At 43.4% G+C, this 26,556-nt stretch overlaps 1 protein-coding gene across 5 annotated transcripts in view; it reads right to left on the reverse strand.

The window, feature by feature from the left end:
- The window catches only part of CLYBL (citramalyl-CoA lyase), a 242,756-nt gene that overhangs the window by 31,836 nt on the left and 184,364 nt on the right, over nucleotides 1-26,556 (reverse strand). For all 5 annotated transcript variants that reach the window (XM_081281079.1, XM_081281083.1, XM_081281082.1 and 2 more), the window contains exon 3: nucleotides 3,286-3,474. In XM_081281079.1, coding sequence (XP_081137205.1) covers nucleotides 3,286-3,474 — 189 coding nt within the window. The remainder of the gene's footprint in view (nucleotides 1-3,285; nucleotides 3,475-26,556) is intronic.

The raw sequence follows: 26,556 nt of genomic DNA on the forward strand, positions 1-26,556 counted from the left end.
TCTGCGCTGCCAGTGGGGTAGCCCAAATTCCAAAATCTATCATCTGGAAACATACAAAGCTCTCGCACAGATCCCCCACCCCCCCTTCAAAAGGGGGGAAAAAAAACCCACAATCTAAATTGTAAATCTATTATGTCTATCTAGATCTAATAAGATGTGAGGAGATTAAAAAAAAGAAACCCAGGTATGATAAAGATATTTTTGTAAATAAAGATGAAAACATATATATCCATTTTAAATTTAAGGAATATTCAGCCATTAATGGATATCAAAGGAAAAGGGAATTTTAATCATCTCTCCATTCAGTCTCAGTTGGGTAAATCATATCTAAGAGATTTGCATAAATATAAACCATCAAAGACTTTTCATCTTCAAAGGGGGTTTCAAGACCCTATAAGCTTTGTACTGTAATCATCACAGGTCACCACCCTGCAGGAATAAGGCTGCTATGGCAACATAAAAAAACTAATGCTTAAGGCTTAGCATAATATTCTGACTAATAGAAAGGAAACTCATTTTAAAAGCTGGCAGCCTATTTACCAGAAGCGGGATTAGAGGTGTTATTTCCCCTTTTAGCTGCCCCCTCCACGCCTGTGCACACCCCCCCCCCCAAAAAAAAAATCTAATCACTGGGATCTTTAAAAAGCTTTTGAGCAATTTGCAGTAACTTTACAATTAGGCTAAAATAAATCACAGCTTTCAGTAATGAAGAATGATTCCCGTCGCTCCCTGCCCTCCCTTCCTCAGACAGCATCAGCATCACCTCCTAGGAACTTTGCAGGGAAGGAATGACGGAATCGGCCAGGACCAGAGGCAGTACGCTCTGCAAGGGGACAAAATGCATGGCACTCGGTGCAAAGGAAAATACAACGTGATTTATGTCACAATTAAGCTAGAAAATGGGTAGTGAAATGTTAGTGGTCTGGATGTTCAGTAGGTAGCCGGAGATTTTCTTTTCTCCTTCCAAAAAGAAAACTTGAACTCCTATTTGCCCAGTGCTTTGTGATAACCGTTAGAACTACAAAAACCTTAATGTTTACAACTAGGTAAACCCTTTACAAGAGAGTCCCTGTTCTTAGTGAGCAAAATCTGCGGTGCTTTTTTTGTTTTTAAGCCAATAGGGGCATTTAAAAATTAAATATGCTAGCCACGCCTCCCCCTCCCCCTCCCTCTCCTTCTTAAAAAATTGCATTAAGTACTAACACAAAAGGTAACTAGTGGAGAAGTTTCAATTAATTTTTTCAAAAGGAGACGATTAAATGTTTCCGGCCTGGTAAAGTGTTCATTTCAGTGAGGTGGAGGGGACTGGGGAGGGGGGTAGGAAAAGAAGGGGGAAAAATTACAAAGAGATTGGGGAGGAGATGAAGTAGCAGGGCTCAGCAATTCTTTCAATTCCAGTGCACACCCAATAGTGTGTTGGAAGAATGCACACTGTTCGGGATTTGTGGGAGAATTGTCCCACGACAAAAGAGGCAGAGTTACGCTTGTTATAGTCCAATAAGCCGTGCCAGTCAAACAAGAACCCACACTAGCGACAAAAGGCGAGCAAGAGATTCTCACACAAAAGAAAACAAGTAAGCCCATCTTTCAGTTGTGCATCAGGCTCTGGGCTTTACGCTTCGCATAAATACAAACGGAGAGGAAAAAATAAACAGCCCCAAAGACTTCTGTTAACTAGAAGTTCTATTTAAACTGCAGCAGGTTCCCCACAACCCAGCATCTGAATCAGCAAACAGGCCGCAGCTAGAGGCTGGGGTGGAGCCCCCCCTCAAAATAAAGGTAAGGCCCGTGATAAATAGGCATCAAGGATGAAACCAAAGGCCAAGAGTGACTTCAGAGTCCATCTGCATCAACCTAAGTCATATCTGAATGGGGCCAGAGCCCTCAGGATACCAACACTCTGGAATCTGAGGGCACCGCTTCTGAGGATACCCTTGGAGAGAATTCCAAGTTCAATAAGTAAATCCGGGTCCTTGACAACGGGGCTTCAAGAAGAATCCAACAGAACCATCCAACAGAATTAGGACAGAAACTACAAGTACAGTTTTAAACTTTCTAGTTGGCATATTCAAAGAGTAAAATGAAACAGGTGAAATTGATTTTCATAATACCTTACATTGTACCCACTAGATTCCAATGTTAATTCAATGTGCAATCGTTATGAAAATTATTGAGGTATTTTACATTCTCTCCCCCTCTTGGGGGGGTGTACAGGTCTTCAAAATGAAGTGTGTATTTTATACTTACAGCATATCTCAATTTGCACTGGCTACATATCAAGTGCTCAATAGCCACACGTGGCAGGTGGCCCCTGCATTGGACCATACAGACCCAACATTCAGATTATTAAAAAGGAAGCACTTCATCAGGTACCAGAGCTCCTCATTGGATCACTATGCTTACATCCATAACCTTCCAGACAACACTAGATGTGGCTTTGAACCCCCTCAGCTCACTTGCCCACCAAAAAAACATCCAGCACATCTGGCAGGCTCTGCCCCAGATTGGCACATTGGAATAGCATTCATTCATCAGAGACCTGCACAATACTGGCAACCCTAGAAAAAAATCTAGCCCTGTCCCCCGTCTGTCTCACAATTAAAACAATCATAGTATAATTGGGCCCATTCTGAAGTTTTCTTAAGTAATTTGACATGCCAACCACTTTACATTTCAGGTTTTTATTGGCTGAAAAGTCTGTCATGAAACACAAACACACCTGTCAGCAATTTAAAAAGGACGCACTAGAGAACTGTTCAGGAAATAATATCTGTGCTAATTAAAACCACTAGTTAAAAGCTTCCTGTTTATTCCTCTAGTTGCCCTAAGGAGTGACCTTTTCTTCCCCTATGTTGGGTTCATTTTTTCATATGCGGCTGGTGTCCTCTGAAGGCCTTCGATGATTTCAAACGAAACTTGGTAAGAGCCATTTATGTCATGACCCTTCCTGGTTGAGGCCTAGGCTCGGGGCCTACACAGTGGTGGCAGGAGTGGTGCTCTGACAACCTGGCATCCAGGGATAGCTCTGGGAGGGCTAGCAAGGAGCCAGTTCTGTCCAAACCACAGATCCGATTAGGACACCAAGCGTTGTTTCTAAAGGACAATTGTTCCAAAGAACACTCTGGGAAAAAGGCGGGCGCTCAGGTGAAGGAGATGGCTGCTTGTGTTCACTCCTCCTTCTCAGTTCCCTTCCTCTCTGATCCGTGCAGCCTTCTCAAAACCAGTGGCACCCAAATCCCTTCTCTTAGATGGTCCCAAGTTTTAAGCAAAGCACTGGCTACTCACCCACTGGATTTCCTCAGGACTCTCCACCTTTGGTAGCATCAGACTGGAAGGAAGGACCCGGGATTGCAGAAGGGTCTCAAGGTCCTCCTCGGCCAGACCGCTAGACACCGAGTTGATTCTCACACACTTTTCTGTTGGGCCCAGATCAAAGCCTTCAAGAGTTTCTACTATTCTCAGTCGAGCGTCATTCTGTGTCAATAAAAAGTTACCTTTTTAGTTTAATTTCTAAGGGGAACACAACTGAGTGTGGTGTGACACTGCTTCGTGGATTCAGTGTGATCACCTTTCTCAGGTCTACACATTGCCCGCCCACCAAAGAAATAAGTGAAATAAGTTATCCAGTGTGATAGTTGAGCTGTTGGTAGACTTCATTCACAGGATGTCACTCATCGGGTACTTGCCATCACGCGACGCATACTAGTGTATTCTAAATGTCAGCTTCATCTTGCTCATTGGTGCTGCTTTCTAATGGGAAAGGTACAAAAAACTAATAAGCAATTATTCATTGATGGAGCATTAACTAGGCCTAGGTTCTAAGTCTTTTACTTGCATTTTCTCATTTAATAAATATAAGAAACTGGGCAACATCTGGATTGTGGCAGTCTCATCTGTCAGCCTATTCAAATTAGGGAAAAAATGGTTTATTTTTCTTTATCCCCATATAGTGTGCTTTTTTTTACTTCTCTTTCTTGTTTTATTTTTTGCAACTGAGTTGCATCTTGACATTCAATTAGGCAGGTGCTCACAGGAATCTGACACTTCATACTACAAGAAATGCTCACACTTATTTAGGTGGAAGCAAAAACATCACCAAGAAATTCCTTCATGAAGTGCTTGACAAATACAGTTTGTTTTATTCCCCCTGAATTTGACAATCTTTGCTCCACAGTTAAGAAAAACTGAAAGGGTAAAATTCTGCTTCAATATTTGAGTTAACCCAAGAAAAATGGTATGAGACCAATTATGTTATTTATTGGCTTTGGCTTGGGGGTGCTGGGGGTGGGGTGTGGAGAGAGAAGGGTGTGGGGTTGGTGTCAACAGAAAGAAAACACTTGGGGTCATTACTTCCTGCCAATTTCAGTTTTCAAAAACAAATTCTTCCAACTTGCCAATAGCCCTCAACAAATTCTCGTTGTCAGAATGAACACTTACCAAAAGTAGTTTAACTTGGGAAGGGTTTTTATGATACTAATAAAACTTGAAAGCCTCTCACTGCTGATGAATATGGTTTAGGAAAAAAAAAGTCTTAACAATATATAGCCATTTGAATAGCAGTACTTATCTAGGAAAATAGCAAAATGGAGACAAGAAAGAATTATTTAAGCCACTGCGGAGTCTAAGTCCAATCAACGAGACAAGCCGGGACACAGATTTAAACCAGACGGATGTGGTTCTACAACAGAGTGGAGCAAGGAAGGCTCCAAATGTGGTCTGAGTTAAACAGTGCGAGGAAACAGTAGCTTAGCGTTTGTCAGGTCAGATGGAAACAGTGCTGAGGACCAGTTGAGGACAGCTATGTGAAGTCCTGATTTACAGAGCTTCAACTGCCAAAAATTAGGCCAAGTTTAGACAAAAGGAAGAGAGCTCATGTCAGCTAAAGTTAGAGAGATGGTAGTCAATGATGGTTCAGTTCCAAATCAAATAGCCTTTGGCTACTCCACAACAGTAAAACTCCAGCTCCACCATGAACTAGATATGGAAACACATTGGGGCCCATTGCAAGAGTTAGCTTGATATCATGGTTCCAAGGCTGCCTAGAGCTGCAGGAGAAATGCTTCCTCTTCTACGGCAGTGCAGGCTTTTAGATCCATAGCCTCAGAGAACCCAGACCACCATGCTCCATGTAGCCCGGACAGCTACAGACCCTGGATTGCTCCAGTTTGTAAACATTTTCCAGCTTCTAGATTCTCTTTCAGTAGCAAGTCAGCCTCCTTGCAAAGGGTCTTTAGGACAGTGAATGGAAAATTGAAGGGAACTCAGTAGGTTGTTTAGGCCGAAATGCATTTAAAACCATTGTGTCCTCATCTCCATCCTGTAATCTGCTTGTGTGCTCAATTTTGCAGGATCCCTGGCAACATCAACTTCCTGAATTGTTAATGTTGGCATCAAACTGAATCTGACCTGGAGGAGCTGTTGGGTGGTTTCATTTGGATTTGAAGGGGACTGTTTGTTCAAAGCTCGTGTTCTAAACCTGTTTGTGATTTTTATCTAAAGTCAGATTGCCATGGTTTCAGCACATTCCGGTTTACTTAGTAAAATTCAGCCTCTGTGAAATTGGCTCCAAATGAAGTCCCTAACTCCAACTTTAGGCATAATCTGATTAGTACTTTTCATGTTATAATAATGAGCAGTGAATACTCAGCATTTTATTGGTTTCTTTTTTTTTTTTTTTTGGCTCAGAATTAAAAACCAAGCTCTTTCCACTTCATCACGCTGTACCTTTCCAAAAAGAGATGATGGCTTTTGAGGTATATTGCCATACAACACCCTTATTAACAGGCTGTTGCTTGTTGCAATTTACATAAACTAAGTATGCATCCCTCTGGTATGTATCCCAAAATACCCAACAACTTCATTGAATTTACACCAACCAACAAGCATGTTGATTTTTTTTTCTTTTTGGTATTTTAATGGTGAAATATGTTACTGCTAGCAAAACACACCCATGCCATCTGTTGGGCTGAAAGGAAGGCAGTTTCTAAGAACAATCAAGTTTAATGCTGGGTGTTTAGTTAGAGGGAGTTACAGTCGGCCCAGTTGTGAAAAACAAGAAATTCTGCTCTTCTGCCCTTTCCTTCTCCCTCTACACACACACCTTGCTTCTTGCCACAGTCTCTCTCATCTCCATCCCTCTGTCCCCTTCACACTTTCCTCCTGCCCTGTTCACCCCTCCATCTCCATCTGTGCAGGTGGATGAGTGCCCTCAGGGTGGCTTGGTGGACTGGGGGTGGGAAGTGCTTCCTGGGGACAGAAGAAAAAGGAAATTTAAATAAAGAGGCCACTTGAGAAAGAACTTTGGTGGGGAACTTAGATCCTGGAAGCAACTCAGGTTGTACACAATGAGGTTTAAAAGGCATTGCACTCAGGTGTCACTGGGACACCCTGGTGGAGTGTTCTCACTGTGGAATGAACTGTGTCCCTAGGATCTGACAAGCCAGAAAAGACCAAATAAAGGAACTAAGGCCTTTACCAATGGTTACATCAGATCTTCGAAGGGACTAATCGCCATGGTGTGTTCTGAAGCATGTTTGATCCCACACTTGCGGAGGTTGCAGAGAAAGTTGGTACAGATCGGATTCTCTGCAGGACCCTGTTCTAAAAAGTGGTGTTCCCCAAGTTCCCGCAGTCAATCGATATTCCGTGCCATGGGCTGCTCAGTGCAGTGGACCAGGGGCTAATAAACTTGTCCTTATCCATAAGCCATCGTATTATGTGACTGTGTCTGGGCCAGGAACCAAGGCGTGCTATGATTTCAGAGACTGGATTCTTATCACCTGGGGAGGAGACACGCTCTGGTGACGTCAGAAAGAGATAAATCAACCATCCCCGAGATCTACAGGCTCCAAAATTAAAGGAGAAAATCTGCGTGCAGTTGGTTCCATTGGCACCCATTAAAGCTAATAACTAATCATCCTCGCAAGTTTCCAGCTCAGAATGACCAAATCTGCAAAGAAAACAACATCCGTCCACTTTTACACTCCAGTGGAAGAGGTGGTCCCTCGCGGCAGGGCGGCACAGTCTCGCCATCTGGAGAATAAATCGAGTGTGAAGTACAGTATAGTTTGGGACCAAGCTCCGTGGCGGCAGCTCAGCAGTCAGTTCATTAGTTCCGAACTTGCAGGGATTAGAGCGGCATCACTTCTACTGTCGGATAGGATGAGACAGACAGGATACGAGACTCAAGGAGGATCGAGACTCCTGAGGAGCCCCTTGGGCTTATTTATAAAACTACTAAGTACAAACACACCCAAATAAGTGCCTTAAATAATAGCATTATCACAGTTTCATAACATCTGAATTAACACCTTTTCCTTCAACTTCCACTCTCCTCCCCAAACTTGAATGTTAATGTACAGCCCTTTCCAGAGGAAATCACAAAGACAACCCTGACCCTGCAATGCAACAGGAGCAGCCAGAAAGCTGGGGCCGGAGACTTGGTAATTAAGAAATAGGGAGTATTTCCAATCCAGGAAGATGCACAGCCATTGTCAAACACACACACACACACACACACGATTATTATTTTCATTCAGCAAAATCATCCCATCATGTATTCAGAAACACTAGCAAATTCCCTCTTTTCTGGATTTGCCCATCTTATCTCATTTCCATTTGTAAAATGGTGTCACCAGCATGGAGTGACCCAAATTTTAAGTAGAAGGCCCCAATATCAGGATCTTTATGAAAATGTTGTTGAAAATGTCAAGGTCAAGTTTGTTTTAAAACAAAAAAATGGAGTGAATTATTCAATTGAGGGGTCTCTCTCTCTTTTTAAATAGATTTTCCTTGTATACATTTATATTAAAAAAACAGAAGTGCCTGTGACCTAAAACAGGTCATCACTAGTAAGTTATATTGGATTCTTCTTTCCAACATCAAAACTAATGACAACAATGATCACAGGGACTGTAGTAGGTAGTAGTGACTGCATAGGAAGAGAAGGGAAATGAATTCTCACTGGTTCCTGCAGCTTGTGAGGTGTCTCCTTACGTGAGGTGGTGTGTTGACTGTCTATCCCACTGTTGTTTTTTTTTCCTACACAAAAAAGAAATCTTGGATTGCCTGTTTCCCAAAAAAGAAATCTACAATATTGAAGATACCATGTGTTAAGTGGTTTAAAGTGTCATGCATTGATTCCCACCAACTACTACATGTCAGACATGGTTTACTCTGAAAATGTGGATTTTGGTAGAGCAAAGGTTTTGATGTGTTAATCATGAAAAATACATTAAAACACAGGTTTATTGTAAAAATACACACTTGGCTTTCATTTAAAGGAATGAGAAGGCTCAGGATGTGTCTGGATGGGAAGCTTATAGTATGTAATTGGAATTTCTGGCTCTCAGAGATTTAACTAAAAAGAGGAAATCATACACAACACAACTCTAAGATACAAAAATCTATGAAAATAATATATTTTTATGGCCTCTGAATGCTTAAAAATATTTTGAAAAGACATTGGAACAATAGCTTTCACCTGAGTTACAAAAACCTTCACATTTGTCAAAAATCATGGAAGACAGACTTTAAATTTGTGCATTTCATGGTATATAAATCGAACCTCAAAAGCACAAAGAGAACTAAGAACAAATATCAGCCTTTTACTCAATGACAAGCACAAAGTAGTTAAGGGGAACTGACCTGTTGTCTGCAGCTCACTTTGAAATGAATAAAAAAAAAATGAACTGATGGATAGATAGGAGGACAGACACGTAAGTAGACAGAAAAAGCAGGCCAACAAAACCATGGGAAAATATGGCCCAGGGACTCACTGGATGACATTTTTTGTAATAAAGTTTGAGAAAAAAATGTTAAAGATACCTTTAAAATGTTTATTTTTTTCAGAGCTGATTAATGAATATATGGGGACTTTTTACACTATTGTCTTTACATTTGTGTATATTCAAATATTTGCACAATAAAAAGTTAAAGACTGGTTAACAACCTAAAATTTATTTTGCTTGTTGTTTTAGAAAAAAAATGGGAGGAAGATAATTTTTAGGTCTATGATTTTTTTTGTAGCAGTTTTAATGAGATAAAAGCCACATGGCATATAATTTACCCATTTAAAGTGTAGCCTCATGTACTCTCTATCTCTATAGGTTTGGAATTTATAAATGGAGCCATGCCTACATACTCTTTCTTCTGTGACAGGATTCTTTCTCTTAGGATAGTGTTTTGAGGTTCATCCATGTTTTGCCATGTATCAGTACTTCTTTTTTACTGCCAAATAATGTTCCACCATGTGATTAGAGCACATTTTGTTCACCTACCATCAGTTAATGGACATTTGGGTTGTTTCCATTTTTTGGCTGTTAGGAGAAATGCTGCTATTCTAGTGCATGTTTTTGAGTGGACATATGTTGCCATTTCTCTTGGGTGTGTATCTGAGAGACAGTGTGACTCCCAGGTCCAGTGTTCACTCCAGGTTTAGCCCTGTCAGCTTGCCCCAAAGTGGCTGCACAATTTATGTTCCCACCAGTAGCTCTAAGCTTCCGGTCACTCCCTGTCCTCACTGCCCCTTGCTGCCATCTGTGTTCCTGAGCTGGCCATCCTAGAGGGTGTGAAGTGGTCTCTCGTGGTTTTGAGTTGCATTTCCCTGTTGACTGATAGCAGTGAAAACCTTTTTGTGTACTTAGTGGCCATTTTAATTCTTCTTTGGGGAAATCTCTATCAATCCTTTGCTCAATTTTAAAAATTGTGGTAAAATATATAACATAAAATCTTTCATTTTAAATTTAACTTTTTTCAGTGCTATGGATCAAACCCAGGTCCTTACACATACTAGACAAGTGCTCTACTACTAAGTCACAACTCAGTCCTACTTATCCATTTTATTTTTATTGTTTATTAAGTTGTTTACTTATTTTATTGGTGCTGGGGATTGAACTCAGGGGCACTTTACCATTGAACCACATCCCCAGCCCTTTTTATTTTGAGATAAGTTCTCACTAAGTTTCTGAGGGTCCTGCTAAATTGCTTAGATTACAGGTATGGGCCACTGGGCCCAGCTCGTAACAATGTCATAAGACTCATTCATGTCGTACCATGAATGTATCCAAATTTTACTCCTTTTCATGGCTCAGTAATATTCTGTTGTCTAACATAGCATGTTTTGTTTACCCAGTCATCTGTACATGCCTACGTGGACTGTTTCCACATCTAGTCATTGAGAATGATACTGCTGTGAACATTGGCATACAAGTTTCTCTGAGTGTCTCTTTTCAGTTCTTTTGGGTATATACCTAGGAGTGGGTTTGAGTTATGCTGTGCCGTATGGTAATTTTACGTTTAGCTTTTGAGGAACAGCCAAATTGTTTTCCATAGAAGCTGTGCCATTTTATAGTCCCACCAGCAATGCACCATGGTTCAGATTTTTCTACATTGTCACCAACACTCATCATTTTCTGTTTTGTTTGTTTTTCTTTTTTAAATAATAGCAATCCTAGTGGGTGTGATGTGGTACTTCCTTGTGTTTTTTTTTATAATTTTTTTTTAGTTGTAGTTGGTCACAATACCTTTATTTTATTTATTTATTTTTACGTTGTGCTGAGGATCAAACCCAGGTCTTGCACGTGCTAGGTGAGTGGTCTACTGCTGAACCACAACCCCAGCCCTTCCTTGTGGTTTTGATTTATGTTTCTCTAATGATTAATAATGTTGAGTGACTTTTTTGGGGGGAGGGGTTGGGTATTGGAGCCACTGAGCCACATCCCCAGACTTTTTTATTTTGAGACAGGATCTCACTAAGTTGCTTAGGACCTTGCTTAGTTGCTGAGGCTGTTTTTGAACTCACAATCCTCCTGCTTCAGCCTCCTGAGCTGTTAGGATTAAGGTATATGCCACTGAGCCCAGTCTGAAGGACTTTTTGAGTACTTACTGGTATTGGTATGCCCTTTTTTGAGAAATGTCTGTTGAGTTCTTTTGCTTGCTTTTGAACAGAGTTGTTTATCTTTTTGTTGCTGTGTTATAAGAGTTCTTTGTAAACTGTGCGAGATGATGTACGCCTATAATCTCAGGGGCTAGGGAGGCTGAGGCAGGAGGATTTGGCTTCAAGGTCAGCCTCAGCAATTTAGCAAGGCCCTAGGCAACTCAGGAAGACTCTGTCTCAAAATAAACTATAAAAAGGGTTGGGGATGTGGCTCAGTGGTTAAGTGCCCCTAGTACCAAAAAAGAGGTCTTTGTATATTTTGGATATTAGGTCTTTATTAGACAAATCATTTGCAAATATAGTCTTTTCAACTTTCTTGATGGTGTTTTATGAAATAAAAATGTTACGATTTTGCTAAAGTCCATTTTTTGTTATTGGTGCCTGTGCATTATTTATCATGTGACGCCATTTCAGAGAGATCGATGTGTATGTCTTCCTCTTCCTCTAGGAGTTTCATAGGTTTACCTCTAACATGTATGTCTGTGATTTATTTTGAGTATACATTTTTACATATGCTGTGAGATAGGAGGATTGTGATATTTTTGGTCTTTATCTTTCAACGATGAAAATTCCCTGGAAGGAGAGAGCTCAAGTGGAAAGAAGGGGCTTAACCGCTACTGGCCTTCACTCGGCTTTGCCCTGACAGCACCTGGCTGCGATTGGCCTCCCCGATGCCGTGGCCCATCCACCTCCCACCACGTTCCCCCTTCTCTTGCCGTCCCCCACCTCCTCCTGGAGGATTTTCCACAAGTGTGCAGCAGTACTTGAGATCTCTGAGACCCTGAACTGACATCCTCATGGGCCTCTGAGGTGCCCCAAACCCAAACCCAAACCCAAACACAGAGGGCCATGTGGAGCTGGCGGTGAGATTTGCTACCTGTGCTTTCTGTATTCTGGTGAACTTATGACTCAGTCGTGTGGCTTTGAGGTATACTGTGCACACACCTTTTTAAAAGGCCAAAGTATCTACGTATGGAAGGCCCGTGCTGTCCTTCTCAAGCAAATACCAAACGCCATGCTCAGATTGGGCTGCAGCGTGGCGTCTGCAAGTGGCTCTGCCAACTTGTATGATTTTCCTTCTCTCGTCCGTTGTTCTCAGGTGTCCCTTAGTGAGGTAGTGTTGTAACTTCTGGTTTCTAGTGGGGCGGCAGAGGCACAGGGAGCCAGGACATCTGCTCCCGCAGGACAATCTGTGAATGGAGGAATGGGGTGCATTAGCACACTCTCTCCGGGGGCCACTGGTCATTTCTACGTGATGGGGAGGATCCAGGGGGAAATGACAACACAGTCACTCACTTAAGGTAAGACATCCAGACCCTTGAAAATGTCTAGGCATCAAGAGGGCTTCTCTTTTTCTTTAAGGATGTTTGTGATTCTGAAGAGAAAACTTCCTGTGCACTGTGCCCAGATTCTGCCTGAAGACCCTGGGCTGGAATAGTTAGATTTTTAGTCAGGAGGAGAAGGGTTATTCAAATGCTATCCACTCTGCCAGGTGCTGGGACAGGTGACAGGTGTGGGGGCATCAGGAGAGAGATATGAACTGCTCCCTGTGGAACTCTAGGAGTCCACCAGCCCGCTGGGGTTGGCAGTGAAAGGCCCACGGAGTGAGAAGTGGAAGAGCAGCTGAGTCAGCAGAACAGACCTACAGCCTGGGCCTTGGAGGCAGGGGACCGCAATGGCTGCTGGGATGCAGAGGACGATGGCCTGGGCTGGCTCTGTCAAGATTTCAACAGGTATAGAGAGAGACAGCACCCAGTAGGAGGCTAAAAATGGGCCAAGGGCATAGACAGGAACAGTGAGGGACAGAAAGGCAGATGGGAGCACCAGGGCAGAACATGGGGCCAGAGGAGCATCCTTGCTGAAGCCAGGGGATGGTCAGAAAGGCAGAGGGGAGTCCAAGGGCAAGGTCATGATTTAGAAGCACAGGGCTGAGGCTGCATTCCACTAGGGAGGAAGGGGTGATGGTGCTGGTAGGATGTGAATTTGCAGTTCAGCTGGAGGGAACCTCTTGAGAAGCTGCCCCGTGCCCTGGCTGCACCTGGGGAGGATCCATCTTCCAGTCAGGGGAAAAGTCCCTGCTCAATCCCACCTGCCCTAGAGCTACTGCTTTTGTCTCTAGAATGGGTATTCATACGTGGGTTTGGACTTGGGGATTCACAGTCCAGTGCACTGACACAGAGACCAAATCACCACTGCAGGGTGCACTCTCTGGCCCACCTCCCTTGCAGGTACCTTCTAATTGGTCTCCCTCCACCCTGCCCCTCCCTCAAGGACCAGGATGGAGTAGGTGGCTCCTTTCTCCTACTGGTATAAAGTCCAGCCCAGAGCAAAGCTGCCCTCTCTCTCTTGCAGTATTTATGTTTCAGACTTCTCTGGGTTAGAGGAGGTAATTAACTGTTTTAGTTTAAAAGCCCTCCTGCTGGGTCCCAGTCTGCGTGGGAGAATCAAAGTAAACAAGCAAAAGGGAAGAGTGTCATCAAAGGACCCTGCACCTACCTTTCTTCATCATGGGCCATTTGCTGCAGGTGCTGTGGATCACCCACACAGGGCAGGGTCCAGGGCCTTTCATTCTTTTTAAGGGTAAATCAAGAGTGATGGGATCATAATTTAATGAGGCAGTCTTTCCATGGCTCCATATGCGCACCAGATAACAGACAAGTCACCTGTCCCTGGCCTGAGTGATTTTAGAGTGATGCTTGCAACAGGTTTTGGCTGATGACTTTCTCTAGTTTTCAAGCCAACTTGAAATTTGTTGCTGGAAACTAATCCAAATTGTTCCCTTCATGTAAATATTGACAACCATTTTTTTTTTAAGTGCAAAAGATTTCTTCATTTTTATGGAGGAAAACATCCATTTCCTGGGAGGTAGCAAGTTTTGGAGATGAGGTGGGCCACTTCCCGGCAGGCTGGCGGAGGTAGGTTATAAACCATATTGCCAGCGAAGACCCCTGTCTATGCCAGCTGCCCCAACATCACTTGTCTAAGGTGCTGACAAAGAATCTTGTCTACTTAAGTGGAAGCTTATAAAAATTCACAGATGGAAGTGTCTAGGTCTTACAATGACACCAGCCAAGCTAATGTTAACTTGAGCTGGCTGCAGGAGGGAGTCCTTGACTTCTTGTCTCCAGATGAAGGTGGACGCAGTGTGGCCTAGCAGCTTCCCAAAACAGGATTCTTTAGATTCGTTGGTGCATTAATTAGTCTTCCTGGCAGCCAGGAATGAAGAAATCAGGTAACGCAATGTAATGTGTGGTGGCAGAGATCAAACACAAAAGAAACATGTCTTGCAGGTACATGAAACTGGACTACAATTCTCAAAAACTGTTTTTAAGGTAGGCAAGTCTTCAAAACTAAAAATGAATAGAACAAATAAATAAATAAAAACTCTCCATGCAAAGTATCACCAGTTAAGTCCATCTTTGTATACTTTGATTGCTGTGACTCAAAAATACTCTCATTTTGTAGTAGCTGATCATTTATTTTTATTTATTTGTTGTGACTTGTCTTGCTTCCTAATTATTTCCCAAAGAAAATTGTAACTAAAAAGGCTTTTTAAAAAATATATATTTTTAGTTGTAGATGGACACAATATCTTTATTTTATTTATTTTTATGTGGTGCTGAGGATAGAACCCAGGCTCTCACACATGTGAGGTCAGTGCTCTACCACTGAGCCTCAGCCCCTGCCCAAGGCTTTATTTCTTTTCGTTGGCAAATGTTTCGTTGTTTTGAAGGGTAGTACTTTTCCATCCTGTTCTTAATTGATTTTACTTTTTTAAAAAATCAACAAGGAAAAGAAAAGAAAACACAGGATGGGGGCAATGAGCCCTCGGGACACTTTATTTTTGAATAGGCAGGTTGGGAAGCCCCTGAGGCCTGAGGTTTGGTGACAGCAGAGGGCTGGACTCCGGGACCAAGTGCGCGGGGTGGGGCAGCTGAAGTCAGGTACACGGAGAAGGCTGCAGAGCCTGCCATGCCACCCAGTCCCCAACACTAGCGCACTGGATCTCCCGTAATTAAATGCTTCCCTTGAGCAAAAGCTAACAAAACAATGCACGGTGGGCACCGCATTTGGTTCTCCTTGCGTTTTCCACCTTTCCGTTGCCAGCCCTTCACGTCGCCTTCCCAGCAGTCCCATTCCTCGGCCGGTGCCAGCCAGGCGCACTGCGCAACCACTTGGGTTTTCTTCCCTCTTTTGCGCCCAGTGACTTTTCATAAAGCGTTTAGCATGAGAACAAGCAGGTTCATTTCCCGCACGGTGGGCCAGGCGCCCCGAATCACTGCCGGGTTTTGGCTTCCGAGGCCCAGGCCTCGCCCAGCAGCGAGAACTCCTGCCAGAGCCCGCCCGGTACCAGCACCAGGTTCCCTGTAGCAGAACAGATTGTGCGGCCGCTCTGCGGCCTCCGGAAACGGCACATCAAAACGAAGCTCTAGCCTTCCTGCAAGATGGAGATGAGAGTCTCCTGGGCTGGCAGTTCTGCCAGGAAAGGGCTCTGGACCTGCAGGAGAGGGCAAAGGCATTCCACCTAGCCACACACCTGGCCTCGGGACCCTGAGGTCCTCCTAGTGCCATCAGCTGTCAACCGCCTGTCACATCACAAGGCCGGTTAGTCTTCCTCTAATCAAGTGCAGACCCGAAAACCCAGGATTTTCTTTTTAGTATAGAAAGAGGCTACACACAAAAAAGTGGGATTGTAAGGAAAGTTGAAAGGTTTTGAATCTGGCCTTTCACATATTCCCAATTAACTGCTTGAACCACGCATGAAAACTTGGTGCATGGGAAGTTCCAATGTGACACTTAGGCGTGAGCCTTGTGACAACAACACTGCTGCTCGGGCAGACTTTTGGGGAGAAGCTGAGCCTTGCAGCTTCCAACTTAGCCCAGGGATGAGAATGGCCTGTTCCTGAAGGTGACAAGGTCAGGGAGCCTTGAGGAAAAGAACAGGAATGACTCACCCTATCACTCCCCCGATGTTAGGAAGGAGGACCAACGGCGTGAATGCCAGAGGGAGGCTTTGGAATGAAATACACAGACAATCCTTGATTACATGGGGTTCCGTTCTGACAAGCCCATCATGATTTAAAATGTCCCAAGTCAAAAGTGCACTTCACACCCTGAACCCACCAAACACCTTGGCTAGCAGCAGGGCAGGCTGTGGGGTTCCCTCTGCTCCCCCTCAGGATCACAGGGCTCCCTGGGAGCTGGAAGCTGTGCCCTCTGCCCTCGCAGTCCCTAGGAGTAGATAGTGCAGGTTTTCCACCATACCTGTCTGAAGAACAGAGAGGGTAGACTTATGTGGAGCCTCACAACCAGCCCATGGTTAAGGCGAGCAGAACTCACTCTCAGCTCCCAGTCTCCTGTTCGACCTGCAGATCCCCCTCTTTGCACTCTAGGGGACCAGTGGGTCACCTTATGGGCTTGGTAAACTTTTGTTTTCTGCTTAAACTCCTTTAGACAAGATTCTGCGGTTGGCTACCAGAATTCTTGACTAATGCCAGGATCACATTCTACATGCAATCTGTCACCTGTCTTTTTCAATCAACAACAGGTAGGTGCCTCTGTGTAGGGCCTGATCTATGTAAGCACGGGGAAGGGCTGTGGAGTACTGTTGATGGCTGCCCCATTATTTACCCAATCAATCCCATGATGATTAAGATCTAATTTTCTCCATTTTTTCCCTATAATTCATTCATTCAAGAACTATTAACTGAGTATGTTTCTGTGCCAGGTACTAATTTAGGTAATGTAGAAAACAGCTCCCAGTCTACATGGAATTCACAACGTGGGTCTGGTGTCCCCAGAGCCTAACCAAAAGGAAAGCCCAGGGAACTTGCATCTCTTGGCACTGAGGCAGGTCCCTAAAAGGGTCAATCTACTCCCACATAATGGCAACCAGCCTGTCCAAGGATGGGATTCAGCATATGCTACTCCCATACACAGGCCCTGGGCATTTGACAGAACAGCAGATAAGGGAGGCCACTGTCCTCACTCCTTCCCCTTCTCCCTGGAGCAGGTCATAAAACCTTCATTCCAGAGGTCCTTCCTAAACTCGAAGGAAAGGAGCATCCTCATCATGAAAGACACCAAGGAGAAGCTGAACACACAGGCCTTGGTAAGTCCCCCTCCTCTGTCCAGCCAGGCTTCTGCATGACTGTTGGTTCTGAATCAAACCCAAGCGTAAAATCCAGTTTCCCATTTCTTTGGACCTTCATTTATGAAGGCTCCCAGGTCATGTAAAACTTATATAAAATAAATGCATATGCTTTGCTCTTGTTAATCTGTATCTTATTATAGGTGACTGGGCAGTGAACCCTGTGATAGGCGAGGAAAAGATATTCTTTTGTTCCAGAGCATCATCTAATCACAGACCTCTTCTTTTGCATGAAATCAGACCTGAAATATCTAGAGTCTACTTTCCTCTATACATGGAAGCCTTCAGGTTGTTGGATTCTTCAGGAATCCAGGTATTTAGTATGCTTTCCTTCTCTCAAAAACAAATAAAACCATACAGAGCAAACTCTTACTGCTTCATTCCAACTTAGAAACCTAAACTCTGGAATCCTGATCAGTAACTGGGCAGGAACAGAAGGCCACCGGTTGCTGACGGTCATTTACTCACCACAATCTTTGGGTCTATGCTGTCAGTGCAAAATGTGACCACTGTCCATTTCTTCCTTTGTCTAGCTGCTGTTGTTATGGCCCAGGAGCGATGCTGATTTTAAAGATGACTTGACTCTGGTAAGCTGATTTCTCAGGCCTCCTTCAGTTAGTTCCAGCCACAAATGCTCCCTTTGGGCTGCGAACCCAGAAGGCTACAGGGAGTGAGAGGTTCTCCATGGTTTTCAGGCTGCATGCATGTGTAAGTGCTATGAACAGAGGTGATTGAGGGGTTAATTGTATACAGTGAGTTATGACTTTTTTTTTTAAAAGAAGGAGAGCAAGGGATAGAGAGGAGTATGAAAATAATGAACAATACAAGGGAGTATTTCCCTGAAATCTCCTGGTCTCTCTGATCATCTTAGGGATTCACCTTTTTTTTAAAATTTTTTAGTTGTAGATAGACACAATACCTTTACTTATTTTTATGTGGAGCTGAGGATTGAACCCAGTGCCTTACACATGCCAGGCAAGCGCTCTGCCACTGAGACACAATCCCAGCCTAGGATTCACCTTCTTGCTAAAACCAGATAGGTGAGCTAAGCTCAGAGAGGGTACAACTATGGTGTGAAGCACTCAAAGTTCCTAGCATAAGCTGGACACAGCGTAGTTGCCCAGCTGGGAATTAAAGGTTTGTGAGATTAACTGAAGAGTTGCACTGCAGTCTGCCCCTCTCCCACCAAAAATGATCCACCTGTCTCTCAGACACAGACACACACACACACACACACACACACACACATACACACACACACACACCAATTTTCTCCATGTCTGTTAGGTTCTTGCAGATAGAAGTAGATGTCCCATCTTTAGGCATGGTGGATTCTTCCTTACTTTCTTATAGTTTGTAAGCATGATCAGTAACTTAGGCCCTAGGGTAAGAATCACAGAGAATCAGTGTTTTGGGAGGGGCCTTTGAAGTTACCATCATGGCTACTGAACAGTCCTACAAATATCTGAGTCCTGCAAATGCCTGAGACTTTTGTCTTTGAACGCCCATAGTTCAATATAACCATTTTCTGATTTTTCAGTTTTCCAAAAGAGACTTAAAAATGTAAAATGTTTAAAAATTCATAGTAATGCAGAAAGAGTAGTACAACTTTTTTTTTTTTTTTTTTTTTTTTTTTTGTACTGGGGACTGAACTCAGGGGCACTTGACCACTGAACCACATCCCCAGCCCTATTTTGTATTTTCTTTAGAGACAGGGTCTCACTGAGCTGCTTAGCACCTCGCTTTTGCTGAGGCTGGCTTTGAACTCTGATCCTCCTGCCTCAGTTTCCTGAGCTGCTGGGATTACAGGTGAGCGCCATCATGCCCGGCTAGTACCACATTTCATGAGGGTCACTATAAGCATCCTTCAAAAGCTAAAAGCATTATATATATATACATATACAACTCAGAATGTCTTGGGGTGGAGGGAGTGCTTATTTTAATCTGCCATGAAATACACTGCCACAAATGACGGTATTCCTGAGATAAAAGTTCAGAGTGCTTGGGGCCTCAGTTTCCAAATCTGCAAGATGAATTTGGAGGTTCTTTCTGTCTCCACCACTCAACCTTCTCTGTGTCACTGTCCTCTGGTCAGTTGTCTTAAGAGAATGTGCTCTCCAAGCAGTGGAAATGCTCACCCGTGTTACTTTCTTTTGAGTAGAAATTATAACACATTGCTGGCCTAATGTTTAGATTTACTATATATTTTATGATAAAAATATAAAATATCTAATGTTTTGAGCACTCTTTAGATGGAATCATAGAAGTTTTCAATCTTTGTCATTTCAGATGAAAATGATGTTTAAAAAGTTAGCTGAAAGTTAATATTTACCTTTATAGCTATATCTAATATATAATTATGAGACATATTAAAAGAATAATGTTTACCATCTTTAGATGACTTGTATTTTCCTTTTTTTTTTTAAGGATATTCTCAAATAACTTTTTTTTTTTTTTTTTTTGCAGTGCTATGGCTGGAACCCATGGCCTTGCACACACCAGGCAAGCGCTCCCTCACCAAGCTTCGGCCTCGGCCCCTTACCCTCTTTAAACTGTACTGAAGAAGCATTAACTGATTTAAAAGCCCAGGCATTTTGAGAACTTTAAAGCAGTTGAAGAAAAGAGGGCAAATCAGAAATACCCAATGAAAACTATTTGTAATGGTTAAAAAGCTATGTGATGTACCTATTTTAGTATTTAGAAATTGACATCTTTGATCTAGATATTTGGTTTACTTGATCTGATGGGTTTGGGTGGGGCTTGGACTCAGGTACTTTGAAAGGCCTCTCAGTCGGTTCCAAAGAACAGTCAACCTGAGAACCCTGCCCCAGGGGTACATGAGCAAATGCCTGGCCCTCCAGAAGCAGCCCCCTACACTCAGGTGAGAAAGGCCTGCTGGGGGGAGAGGAAGCAGCGGTCCCCTGGGCTCCTGCCACAGATCCTAAACAGCACACTGGCCATCACATAAACCAACACTGGTTGAGGCCATTCTTTATCATCTGCATTTGGCTCAGGTCTATGTTTTCCTGGCCCAAGCCCCTGAACTATTGCACTGTAATTTCTGGAATGTTACAACCATTCCCTGCAACACCATCCACTCTGTTGGAACTTCTGCTTGGCTGAGTCCTGCTTCCTTTGAGGGGAAGAAGACTACACTGCCCTGCAAGGAGGGCCAGGAGTAGACGGAGACGTCCTCTTCATACATGTCACTGTCCCTCTCCCATACCGTTACTCCTCCACACACAGGAGTCCAAGTCCCCCTTTCAAATCCTTGCTGTGCTCATCAGTAGAAATGTCTCCCTGTAGCCCAAGGGAAATCCCATCTCACGACCCTAGTATCTTCCAATACCCACTGGTGATGTGGTCACACTTGGGTCTCACACAAAGGAATGAGAAAGGGAATTTTCCAAGTCAACAAGAAGATGGCCAAGCACCGAGAGCTGATCGTCTGCCTTCACCTTGTTACATCTTCCAACACTCTCTGCCCCTGTTGCACACCGTGCTCACCATGACCCCACAACCGCATGCACTTGCGTAGCTCCTTCTTGTGCTAAGCAAGATCAACCTGCTGCAACCACAGACCCAAAGCTACAGAGGCTCACACACTGAAGTCAATTTGTCTTTCACTCAATAATTTGTCTTTCACTCAAAAAATCACACATAGATTGGTGGTGTGGGGTCAGTGGGAGGTTCCTCCTCTCGGGTACCCAGAGGCCCAGCTGCTTCTCACTTGGTGCTCCATCATCCTGACCTGTGTGGCTGAAATTGGCTTGCCAAACCACGTTCCCGTCTGAGTGACTGGAGGAAGAGACAGTAGAGGACAGGTGGCTTCCTTTTAAGGAATTAAATGTCATCTGCATTCCTATGCGATTTATATGCTCACTGCAACTGAGGCTGGGACTTGTAGGCTTTGAAAGGTAGACCATTTGTATGCTCAGACTTAAAAGAAGGAGGCCATTAACCTCTGCCACACCCCTGTGCAACAACCACACCATGTCTGTACCGTTAAACATGTTTCTCTACACTGAATTTTTGCATTTCTGGTCATTGAAAGAAGGGTGCATTTTTAAATCCCCTTGACCCACAACAGGGCTTCACACACTTGAGTGGTTGAACAAATGAGTGAATGTATTCTCTCTTCCAGCAAACCATATCTCAGGCCCAGGCAAGAGCAAAGGAGAATTAAAAGGGAATAAGAATCAAGGATGCTATGATGGTATCAGTTGGAACTGTTAAACCTGAAGTCCAAGTTGGTCCAAGTTTGGTGGTAGAATCACAAGAAACTCATCCTGCCAAGAGTGGGCACTTGGGGATCAGGGGATTATGTACCCTCCCAGTGGGCAGCTCCCTCCCTTGAAGAAGGAGACAGGAAGTGGCAGAGCCAGTTATACCAGAATTATCACATGGCTGGCAACCCTGGATCAAAGGAGATGTGCACGGGGACAGGGAGAAGCCAGGAGTGCTACCTTAGCGAGGTCCCTGTGAAGGAAAAAGACTTCCTCACAACCATGTTGATTTCTGAGGATCCTACAGCTTCCCCTGGGCAGGCCTTATAATTCCATCTCTCATAAGCCCCGCAAAGGGATCAGAATTGAGTCATTATTCTGGGATAGGACCTACTCTTATGCCTTCCCAGTTATGAGCTCTCCAGAAGTCCTGGCATGTCCTTCCTCTCTGGGAGACAGGGTCACCTCCCAGGTTCCCCTGCTGTCTTCTGGGATGCAGCCTTGGTAGAATGTGAGCCTGATGGGTTTCCCATCTTTGTGGAGCATCCTAAGCCACATGAGCTTGACAGGGTCCCAAGGTTGCCCTCCCATGAAACTCTCTGACTTTTCTTAACCCAACACTGTATACCCAGCTGTGCCTACTTCTCACCAGGCACTGATCCTGCCCACAAGGAGCAGGGCTCAAAGCACCCAGGTGTCCTCATGATAAGCATCAGGGTAGTTTTTCTTGTCACACACCTGATGCTGATGCTGATGCTGATGCTGATGTCAGGGCTTTGGCAGTGCCAAGTGCTTATGTGCTCAGAATGGCTTTGTCTGTGAATATGTGTTAGGGGAGATGACTATGGGACCTCTGCTTGCAATTCTAATGCCTCATTCATCTATTCAGTGATTCCCTGATTCACTCATTTTTAGTTTGTTCTTTTCCACAAATTGGTGAAAAAATGATTTTACTATTTCCCACACTATTATGTAACTATAGTTGCAACTCAAAGATTCTAGTATAATATAATATTTATGAATTACTTAATCCTCCTTTCCTTTAATCAATAAGAACTGGTGGAATAAAGAAATATAAACTACATAATGAACGAACATATGACAATATTTCAAGATCTCTTAAGCTTCTCCATTAATGGTTATATAATGAATTACTGGAGTTCTTTTTCTTTTCTTCTCTTTCTCTGTCTTCCATTCATAGATTTTTTTTTTTTTTTTGTACCAGGGATTGAACTCAGAGGTACTTAAACACCACATCCCCTGTCCTTTTTTATGTTTTAATAGAGACAGGGTCTTGATGAGTTGCTGAGGGCCTTACTAAGTTGCTAAGGCTGGGTTTGAACTTGCTATTCTCTGGCCTCAGCTTCCCGAGTAACTGGGATTATAGGCATGTCCACTACACAACTGGCTCCATTCATAGAATTGAACTGACACATCTGAATGCAACTGGCCTCCACTGGTAATCACATGGAGCCACTACTGACCTTTTGCTCCCACTCAGTGACCACCAGAAACCCTGGGTTATTATGATACACAAGCTCCTAATTTTTATTTTGTATAGTGGTAAATGGCCTGCTTGCCCTGTCCAGTTATGGGATAAGTTCTTGAGCTCCCTTGGAATATCACTTCAAGACCACAGAAGGCTATCTGCCAATAACATTCCTTTTCAAGTCATTTATCAGTTTTTATATAAATCTGAACCCACTGGCTCAGCTCCACCTAAGTGTGGATTTTCTAGGCACTTAGCCCCATCACCCTCCGCCCTTCCCATCTCCTGACATGACCTGCCTATATGGTGGTCCCTTCTACTGACTACCATTTTGTATGTATTTAATAAAATGCTTCTTGAATCAAATTTAATAATAAGAATGAAAAGTAGATGCAAATGGTTTCTTTCAAGAGAGCGTCTGAAGATGTGGAAGGAGAAACAAGTGGTACAGCCCAGGGTTGTGCACTATGGAAAGGCAGAACTTCCAGGAAGAATCGAGAGCAAGGCAACTGCTTTGCTAGTTTTCCTGGTGGAAGTCAACCATCAAAGCAAAGTTGCTCAGATGCTAAAACTGGATTGTGAAAAACAAACAAGAACACAATGTGCTGTTATTTAAAAATTACTCATTTGGAAAGACATAAATCCAATATTGTCACAGACACTGTAAGCTGTTCATCCTCAATTGTGAGCTAGGAAATTGGTGAACGTCACATTCTAAAATTAAAATGAAGGCGATGTTGGAAAACAGATCTCAAAAGATGTATTGAGACAGAACTCTGAGAACAGGCCAACAAATTCTGGCCAAAAGACCAGATAGTTGACTGTTTGATAAATGCATAATAAGACAGTAGAATTTTATTGATAGTATTACTAATTGAAGCTGAGCTACTCTAAAATGGAGAGGTTAATTAACGAGTGTGGATTTGGTACAAAAACAAAGTTACCAAAACAAAGCCAAGGATGGAGGAATATCAAAATGGGGCCCTATCTCTGATAATGGGGTGTTTCCTTTTGGGGAAAAAAAACTTAAGAAAATGGTGGTTCATTCATAAGACAGCTATACTATTGGGAAAATAATTAGTTACTGCCAACAGAGATCTAATATTCCCATTAACCACATTTATTGATAAGCCACATGTCATGGTGTATGTCTATAATCCCAGCAACTCCAGAGGCTGAGGCAGAAGGATCACAGGTTTGAGGCCAGCCTGGGCAACTGAGAGAGACCCTGTCTCAAAATAGAAAGGGCTGGGGATGTAGCTCAGTGCTAGAGTGCTTGCCTAGCATGTGTGAGGCCCTGATTCCATCCTCATTACCTCAATAATAATAAAAATATCGATAATAATAAATTATTAATATGGTTTGGGTTAGGGTTCTTTTAGGTTTGTTATTAGTAAGGCCAATCATGAGGTCCATAGGAAAAGAGGTACTGGAGCTCCCAACTAGCAAATACCCTCAACTGAGGTGGGTTAGTTTCCTAAGTTACCATAACAAATGATCACAAATTTTGCAGTTTAAAACAACAGAAATGTAGTCTCTCATTCCAGAGACTAGAAATTTGAGATAACTTTATCAGCAGGACTGGCATCCCTCCCTGGAGAAGCCTTCCTTCCTCGTCCGCTTCTGCAGCTGTTGGAAGTCCTTGTGGCCATATCACTCCGAGCTCTGCCTCTGGCTTCTCTATGTGTCTCTTACGAGGCCACCTGCCATTGGGTGTAGGGCCCACACAGACAGTTCATGATGATCTTCACCTGTAGATACTCAAATGCATTTGAGTATCTTTTTTCTAGGGAGCTGGGGAGATATATATATATATATATATATATATATATATATATATATATATATATATATATCTCAGTTGGTAGAGTGCTTTCCTTACATGCACAAGGCCTGGTTCCATCCCACCCCCAGCACCAAAATAAAAAAGAAAAAGAAAAGAAAAACTTTTTTTTTTTTCTAAAGAAATCACATTCACAGGTTCTAGGGATTAGAAGCTACCATTCAATCTACCACAGGCAGTCTGCTTCACAAACAATGGAATGAATGAAACCTTAAAGGAACTACTAGAAAGCAGTATGATAATAAAAGTGAGTTCTCCCTTTCCCATCTCTCCCTCTCCTCCCTGCTCCATTTAGAGTAAAAGTGCCTGAACTACTTGAGGACTTTGGCTTGGGGGTCTTGGGGCTGTCACAGACTCACAAAGTAGGTGAGTTGAGCAGATCTCAGAGGTGACTGGGGGCGACCCTAACTCACATGACTCCTTGGCAACATTCCGGGCCCCAGTGGCACCCACACTGCCCAAATGCCAAGCTCACCTTTTTGTTCTTGAATCCCTCTAATCCTGCATCACACATCCCAGTGCTGTCTGCAAACGCAATCAGCCACCACATTCCTTCTGCACATCATTGCCCATTCTCTCCGTTTTGCTGCCCACCTCTCCCGGAAGAACACCTCTCAAGGGGAGAGGGAAGATGATACTTCTGAACCACTGCCTTCATGACATGGGTTTCCCACTGAGAATGCTGCCTCTTCCACTGAGGACTAGTACATGGCTTTCATCATTTAAAGAGGGCATTTTCAGATGGCTGGCTAAGATCCGGAACCGTAAAATCAGATACTGTTAGTGCTGAAGGCAGGACCACAATTATCTAGCCATTTTAGAGAGGAGGAAGCACAAGTCCCAGAGCCATAAACAAATAGCTGAAGGTCACTTAACATCCTGGGGGCTCAGCCAGGACTAGAATGTAAGTCTCCTGGTGCCCATCCAAGCAGCTGTTCACTACATCACTTAGGGGTGTGCAGGATGGACACAAAGCCTGCTCCTGTTATGTCTGACACACCTCCATGGCCCCATTCAATGAGATCATCACCCCAATGAATACAGTCAATGATATTTACTGAGTGTGTACTCCAGGCAGATGAGCTTGCACACTCAGGTGAGTCATGATTACACAGTATCCAAAAGGCTATAAGGCTCTGATCTGCTGCCACATTTGGGAGCTGAATGGAACTAAAGTCACCTTGTTCAGCTTTTGATTCTTCATCACACCCTTAGATGAAAAGAAAAGTAGTTGGAGCTAATATCTCCACTTTAAGGGCTCAAAGAAGTGCCCAATGTCATCATTTAAGTCAAAAGCACTCTTGATCTAGAAATAAGTCTCCTCACTTCCTTTCTTTTATTCAGCTCTAAAATTAAACAGGAACTCAAGGTCAACAACAACAGCCCCAGTAACAAAGCTGTATTTATTAAAACCCATTGTCGATCAAATAAAGTATATCTCTTGGGAAGAGTAAAACCATCAACTAGCTACTCGAAAATGAGAGAGGCATTTTCTGGTTGACACAGTGACAGAAAAAGACCCAGATGGCAGATCCTCTTGGCATAGACTTATGTGCTCTGGCTGTCTAATATGCTCCTTCACTGCATCAATTCTTCTCGTATCAGAACCATCGCAGAAGTTTGCTTCTGTCCAAGGGAGAAGAAAACCTTTTTGTTTTCATCTGTAATATTCTCACCTTCCTCCTTTGGTGCTGGGATTGCCTGGAGGAGCTGACTAAAATGACCTGGATGGTTTGGTGAAATCTTCCAGCTCTGCCCTCCGACACATCCCACACAATCCCTTCCTGGTGAACAGAAAAGAGGCCTAGGCTTTGGTGGACTATGTTACCTGGGCCGAACCTGACGCCTGATGAAGATTCAAAATTTATTCTAAAACAGGTTTTGGCATGTTGGACGGAGCATGTTGCAGTA

The sequence above is a fragment of the Spermophilus citellus genome (genome assembly GCF_964194105.1).
Source record: "Spermophilus citellus genome assembly, chromosome: 1".
Lineage (NCBI taxonomy): Eukaryota > Metazoa > Chordata > Mammalia > Rodentia > Sciuridae > Spermophilus > Spermophilus citellus.